General features: G+C 40.7%; 1 protein-coding gene across 1 annotated transcript; it reads right to left on the bottom strand.

The window, feature by feature from the left end:
* Positions 1 to 2,141: 2,141 nt before the first annotated feature.
* tmem109 (transmembrane protein 109) lies at positions 2,142 to 5,654 on the bottom strand. The gene is made up of 3 exons (XM_068322016.1): positions 5,137 to 5,654; positions 4,686 to 4,788; positions 2,142 to 2,847 (listed from the first exon to the last, which is right to left on the bottom strand). Exons 1-3 carry the CDS (start codon positions 5,338 to 5,340, stop codon positions 2,474 to 2,476), a joined length of 681 nt encoding a protein of 226 aa, XP_068178117.1. The 5' UTR covers positions 5,341 to 5,654; the 3' UTR covers positions 2,142 to 2,473.
* Between the last annotated feature and the right edge of the window lie 2,211 nt (positions 5,655 to 7,865).

Raw genomic sequence — 7,865 nt, forward strand, 5'->3', positions numbered from 1 at the left:
ACACCATGATAGAACAACTTGAACCCTGCTCCTAAATTTCTAGCTCTGCTGCCTTTCCACCTGGTCTCCTGGACACACAGTATGTCTACCTTCCTCCTCTGCATCATGTCAACCAACTGTCTACCTTTTCCTGTCATAGTTCGAACATTCAATGTCCCTACTCTCAGTCCTACACTCTTGGCATTCCTCTTCTCTCTCTTCCTACAAACACACTTTCCTCCTCCCCTTCTTCGACCTACAGTAGTCCAATTTCCACTGGCACCCTATAGGTGAACAGCACCGATGGCGGTTGTTGTTAACTCGGGCCTTGACCGATCCAGTATGGAAGTCATAGGTTTGATTTGCATGTTTGATTTGGCAAAAGTTTTACGCCGGATGCCCTTCCTGACCCAACCCTCTGTATTTATCCGGGATTTGGACCGGCACAATAAGACACTGGCTTGTGTCCTCTTACGGCTACATTAGTGATGTTTAATTAAATGTACTGAACACTAATTGAGTGGGTTGCTAAAATGAGGTTACTGGATTTACACAAAAGTATTTTTGTAGATACTTTTTCTGAATATTGCAGGACACAGCATGTTAGTGTAGATTCCCACTTATCTATGTACTAAATAATAAATTATGTCAGCAGAATTTAAGATAAGCCTTTTTCATAGCGTTTGCGCAATCTTTTTTTCCACAATGAAGAATACAAGAGGAACATCTCTGTCGTTTGTAATTGTAAATAATTTTCCAGATTCCTGTGAGCAACAAAATGCATTGTTTGACACAACTTGATCTTGTCTTCTAACTGGATGGTAAGGAGCTCACAAACATTGTACTGTCTCCCCACTATAAGTATGGTTTTGGCTGAAACTGCTACTGACTGCTATTTAAGTCATTGAGTTTAGATACACGCATAATCAGTATGTCACATCCCCATTCTGTCTTTCCACCTTGTTTGCACAGAGATGAGATTTAATGCTGTTGCCACCTTTGCAGTCATTTCAGAGATGGAACAAACAACCCATGTACCACATTCAGCATTCATTGTGTCAAGGAAGAATGTCACTCTGGGTGGCATAGATGCTGTAAAGGGCCATTACGTAAATTAGCTTCTGGGGTTTGAATGTAAAAACACAATAGAAATAGGGAGGCTGTGGCTTAGTGGCCTGCCAGCCATCCTCGGAGTGTGAGCTGACAGTGGGAGATGTCAGCTCACCTCCCAGTAACTGCCCAGGTGCCCTTGAGCAAGGCGCCGTCCCCCTACAAACTGCTCATTTGGGCTGCACCCCAAAGTTGCAACCCGTCACTCTGCCTCCCCATGTACTGTTTTTTGTACTAATTGTATGCCTACAGGCATGCAATTAGTGTTTGTTCAGTGGCCTGTACACATTATTCTGTATGCATGGTCTGATACATACAGTGCGCCCTCGCGCATCAACGATTGGGACTCCACCTCATCACAGATTTTTATTAGGTAGTCACATGATACCGTACGCGCATTCTATTGGCTGACAGCATCCGGAAGTGCATTCTGTTCCGTCAGTGTTGGACTTTTGTGAGACACAAAAGTGCTTTAAACAGCCGATAAAAGTGTGGGAAAAGGTAATACATATAGAAAATGGTTTAATAACAGTATGGGGATGGTTCATAAACGTTTATAATTACTGTAAATAATAAGATATATACATTGTGGTCTCGATCACGGATTCCTCAATCGCGTGTGGTTCCCAGAACGCATTAACCACAAACAACGAGGGCGCACTGTATATGCATGTAAAGAGTGTAAAGATAATTTCCACATTGGGGAAAAATAAAGTTGACATTCTTTCTAAATCTTTGGGTGTGGGGTATTATTAAGTACTACATACCAATAATTTGATATTGGGATAGATGAATGCTGATGTTGAATCAATCAATCGAGTTTAAAAACTCAAGTATTCTTATCTAAACTCATAAAGCAAGTTAAATAGAAGCAATCTGTTTCATTAATGTAGTAGAAAAAACACTGGAGCAAGAATTTAATTTATTGACATAGGGGATATGTATAGTTTTCTGAAAGTCTGAAAGAAAACAGTCAACTTAGGTCTTTGTGCTTATTTGATCATCACACACAAAAAAACCTAAATAGAACTAAAAATATTTGGGCAAGTAAAGACATTTTTTCACTTTTATTATAATGGATGAGTAAAAAAAACTGTTGAACTTTGTCTCATTATCAAATTGTCATTTTTAAGAGACAGACAGACAGAAAACATAGAACACGTAGACACATGAATAAATCACTTAATCCAGCAATTACAAGTACCCAGTCATTATATTGTGTTACATACCAATTCTGAGAAAGGGATTAATTTTTGGACTCTTAATTGTAAACACGTTTTTCCTCCGAAGCTCCATAAATTATATCATGGACAGCAGTTCTCCATCATCTGTGCATTTGACATCAGGTCGAACACAGTAAGATCTGATTCTTTCAATCTTTCCATCACTCTTCTGTCCTCCTCCATCTCTCCATCTCTCTCAGTCGTCTCTCCAGAATCTTTATCTGATGCTCGAGGCGAGCTGTTTTGTCAGCCACATTAGGACCCTGCGAAGTCCAAACGCCCAACAGGACACAGACAAACACTAGTACAGCCATTCGGATGGCCATGGTTTCTGTGTCAACACTACGATCACTTAGGATGAGTCCGAAACAGACCAAAGCCATGCTCAATTTCAGCAGCCAGAGCGCCCGCCTCAAGGTGGATGCAACCAATCGGAGGGCAAGAGAGAGCAGCCAGTAGCCAATGAGAGCTACAATAACCCATCGTGCAACAAAGATCAGACCCTCTGGGGTAACTTTGTAGGTAGGAAAGTCAGCTGTGGAAAACAGGAACACAAGGTCAATAATGAAGACGGCAGTTAGGTACTGATGCAGTAACTAATTAGATTTCATTTTGATGAATTCAGGATTAAAAAGCAAAGACTATTGAACTTCAATTATTTGTTAAGACTAAATCTTCATAACTATTGTTCAAAAAATAAAAATTCTTAATTATTTACTTCTTTTCCACTTAGACTAGAGCATATTTATTAAGAAGGGAATGACTGAAAAAAAAAAAAGTAATCCACATTCACATTTCCCTGGACGGAAGTCCAACCCTCTCCACAAATTCCCATTGGAATCTCTAAATTGGCGGACAGGAAGTCCCTGCAGCAGAGATTAAAATCCCCCTGAACAACCACCACAGGAAACACACTCATGTCAAAGTGTTACATGATCCTTAAGGTACCGTCCAAACATTTATCATCTTTGACTTAAAACTCTTTTAACCTAAGTTGACCTGCGGTTTATTTCTCCATCTCCTCTGATGATTTTTTTTCTTCGTAAGTATAATTTAAAAAGCCATCAAATAGTATGTTTTTTTCACCCATTTTCACAACAAGTGAGATGGATCTGGTGATGGCTTGTTGTTAATGATGTAGTCTATAGAAGATATAAAAGCCAGTCTGGAACCAGGTGACAGGACCAACCAGAAACAATGGAGCAAGTTGACCTCCAATGAGAAAGTCATTTTTTTTGTTGGAAGAAGAAGTTGAAGTACCTAGGAATCAGCAACTTTTGTTGTGTTTTTTTTTTTTTTTTTTAAATTTAGTGAACAGTCAATCCATGGTGACAGTGGTTGGGGATTGTTGTACTATCCGTCAGCTAAGTGTTTCTGCCCTACAAAACTACTTAATCATAAAGAAATGTGATTTCTTTTTCTTCATTTTTGCCCCTTTTCTTGTCTTCTGTATATTCACTAAGTGGCCTTATTATTACTGCTGAAAAATACTATAACTTTGCTGCGTTTCCACTGTGTAACACCAGCGGGTGGTAGGAGGGGCTTCAGCAATCTTTTTACAAACATAGAAATACAATCCAATATCTCTGCTCATAAAAAAAAATAATATCAGAATCTTACACATGTAGCTTTGAAATTATTCGTTTCAAGCAAGGACTGCACAGAATGTTATGTTACAAACAAATAAATCTTCCAAATGTTTATGTCTCATTGTATTGGGTTATAAGGCTTATGAACTGACCATAGTGTCTGGATAGCATGTTGCCAGTGTGGAGTTCACTACTACCAGCGGTCATGGCTCATACTAAAGTCTACCAACACTACCGGTATTTCCACTCTTTTTACAAATTTATACAGTTAATTGTGTCTCAGTATTTTACTTTGTATTCAAAAACTTCCAACATGTTCAAGATCATTAGAAGAGAACATTTTTTGACAGAAAATGTGTTTTTTTGACAGAACATTCTGAACATTGGATGTAGGAGAGCATCAATCCAGCAGCAGGACCTGAGATGCACTGTCATAGCAAGGGAGCCTCTTTATACTGCGTGTCTTTAAGTCACACAAAGCGTCACTGGACTCTGTTACAGTTTTGATAACTAAGCTCACTCAATGAACATTTTTTTTCTCAAATATTTAAATATGATTTCAGATTTCATTGGAGCTTTCTTTGTCACTTCTCAGTTTAGTTTCGAATTAAACAATTTTCATATTTGTTAAAATGATCCTAAAAATGTAATTCAGGGAGCATGATTTTCTTTTGCATAAAGACACAATAAAATTGACGAGTGAGCTGGACTAGTCCTACGCCATGGGAATGGGTCTATACTGTAATGGGAATGGATAGTTTAGTCTTAAATGTGTGATTTTCACCTTGGATTCCAGCGGTTTGCAGGAGGTGAGACACATACTGAAGGAGCACATTCAGCCCTGCAGCCAAACTCCCCACCACAACATTCAGAACCTGAGAAAAAGCCTGGAGGACAGAAATAGAGGGGTTAAGACAGTCACCAGTCAGCAACAAGTTGCCTTCAGAAAGGATCCGGAAGTAATCGTTCATGATCCTCACTTTCCAACAACATACGTCACTCCCATTTAAGCATGTATGCCGTGCTAAAGTCACCGAATTAGAAAACTATTCCCATGAAAGTCGGAACACGTCTTCTTTCGATGAAAAGAGTTCAAACACTGGTATTTATGGACGATGATTGCGTTTTTTGATGGATGGATGATTAGATTCCAGGGACAATAAATCAAATCCACATTTTTCGCATTTGGCCTCACGCCGGTGGCTTCTGATGACGTCAAACTCCTTTGTTCTCACCTTTTGTACAGAGAGTACCGTTTGCTCCCCAGCCAGCCTACCCACGTAGACCCTTCCTTGCTCGGCCAAGTCTGCTACTGCTGCCCGGAGCTCATGGATCATCCCGGAGCGACTCTCCAATACTTTCTCCCCGGAAACCGAAAGCAGCAGCACGCCAAGTACGCACAGGCGCCCCAAAGCAGTTTGTTTGAAGTGGGGAAACATGGCAGAAATGTCTATCACAATCAGAACCTATGAAAACTCAAAATGAGCGGTAAAAAGTTTGTTGTTCGGAGAAGCAGCACCGGGAAGCAGCAACAGATGTGTGGAGAAAAAATAAGAACGAATGAAAAGAATTGAGTGCCACCGTCTGGGCCGAGTGTGCAACAAGTTTTCCATTCATCAGAAAAAGAGAGAAGATGGTTAAATAGGTCAATTACATCATTAACATAAATCATTTCAAACACTGAATCATGTTAAAAAAATTAGAGCATTTATACTAACCCCAAATTAGAAAGACACTGAGTGCTGAATGCATATGTATCAAGAAACACTACACATACATGTACATTCCCTTTTACTTAATAGAAATTAAACTTGTCAAAATTCCCCTTACTATCATAAAAAAAAGAAGAAGTATGTAGTGGAAAAAGCATTTGTGCCTTTAATTCTGAGCCCCTGCCTCTGTCACATTCCATTTATCCAATTTCATGCTGATCTGTCAGGTAGTTTGTACATCACTGGTGAACAGTAAAAACAAAACAAAAGAAAAAGCCTGTCCTGCAAAGATTACATATCTGTTTTCTATATACTTACATACTGGGCAGGCATACTGCTTGCTTGGGGCCCAACAAAGGACTGTAGGATAGAGGAGTCCCATACACTTCAGTCTCCTACTTCAATATGTATGTATGTATAGGTATGTATGTATGTATGTAATTAATATACTGATTCCTTCATATTTTGCCAATTTGAATTTTACACAACCCTAACTCTAACCAACCTATAACCTTCCCTCCATTTATAAAATTCTGTATTTTCCTGGTGCAGAAATTCTTTCTCAAAATTTCACCTTACCCTGGGGAGCAGTGGGCATCAAAGTCAGGGTGGTTCGAGAGTGTCCTTTTCAAGCAGTGATAATGAAAAAGATCAAAAAAGGTTGCAGACAAATGGGTGGACATAGATTGCCACAATATTTATACAATTAGGTTAGACAGAGAATGTAGACAACATAATATTTAACACTTAATACTCTGGCTTCCTCCCACCCTCAAAAACATGTATTTCAGGTTAATTGGACGTTTCAAATTGCCCGTAGTGTGTGAGTGGTTGTCTGTCTCTGTGTGGCTCAGCGGTGCACCGGCGTCCCAGCTGGCACAGGCCTCACACCCTGTGCCAGCTGGGATAGGCTCCAGCTCCCCCTGATCCACTATGGCGGATAAAGAGGTCCGGAAGATAAATGAATGAATAAATCTAATTACCCTGTATTTGAATCAGTAATTTTAATGTTATTTGTATTTCAAATCCATATTCCATTCTATGATATTCTGTATTTTAAAAATGTATATTCTCTCATTTTAATTGACTTGTGTTCTAGGTTTTTTTTCTATTAGGCCTATTTTTAGTTTACATCTTCTGTCTCTTCTAGTTTGAAGGACTCAAGTTGTCATCAAAATTGTCACGGCTCGAACAAGACTGGTGGTGAGTACCCAAAAGAACGACAGTGAAGCAGGCGAGTCAAGTCCAAAAACAGGTTTAATAAGACAGGCAGAACTCTGGTACCGGGGAATCAGTCCAACCAGACAAATCAAGCAGACGGCAAGCAAACAGGCAGAGTCTAGTAATCAGGCAGTTCATACACAAAAGGCAATCCGACAAACCAGGCAGACAAATCCGAAGAGGTGTTATGACAGGCAGGGTCCAAGAAACTAGCAGGTCGAAACAAGGTCAAAAGGTATGCCAGGATACGATGGCTGGAAGGTCAGGACAAACACTACCAATCTGGCAGAGAACTGAGGGCTGAGCTGGTATATGAAGAGTGGTGGCTGATTAGGGGAGTGGCAGCAAGTGAGCGAAGGGAGGGCAGGTGCAGGGAATGAAGTGATTACAAGAGGGACCGGATCCTGAATGGCATGTTGAGCCGCATTTTGTAATAACGGTGCATTTTGTAATTAACGTCGAAAATGTAATAAGTTATTACATAATGCGGCAAAATTTATTACAAAATGCGTTGGGGCAGTTCATTACAAAATGCAGTACTTTATTACAAAATGCGGCTTTATTGCAAAATGAAATGAAAAAGTTATTACATTTTGGACTATTTATTACAAAATGCACCGTTATTACAAAATGCGGCTCAACATGGCATGAAATGTTAGTGACAGAGACGTGACGGAACACCCCCCTCTATGGACGGCCGCTGATGTCCCAAAAATAGTCCCAGGGGAGGGCCAGGACCGGGTTCCAGGAGGGACTCTGGAACCGACTCAGAAGAAGGACCAGGGTCTGGGCGCAGAGACGGGCTGGGGACCGGACGCAGAGAAGGGCCAGGACGCAGAGACTGGAGCGGGCCGGGGCGCAGAGACGGAAGCGGGCCGAGGTGCCAAAAAGAAATACAGTCTGCCCTTAGGGGAGGTAGAACCAAGCGCCTCCTGGGGTTCCGTGCATCCGTCCGAAACCTCTGCGAAGTCAGACAATCCTCCTGAATGGCGGGAATTAGGAGCTGACAGGACAGAATTGAGACAGTACAT

Source organism: Antennarius striatus, chromosome 8, assembly GCF_040054535.1.
Source record: "Antennarius striatus isolate MH-2024 chromosome 8, ASM4005453v1, whole genome shotgun sequence".
Lineage (NCBI taxonomy): Eukaryota > Metazoa > Chordata > Actinopteri > Lophiiformes > Antennariidae > Antennarius > Antennarius striatus.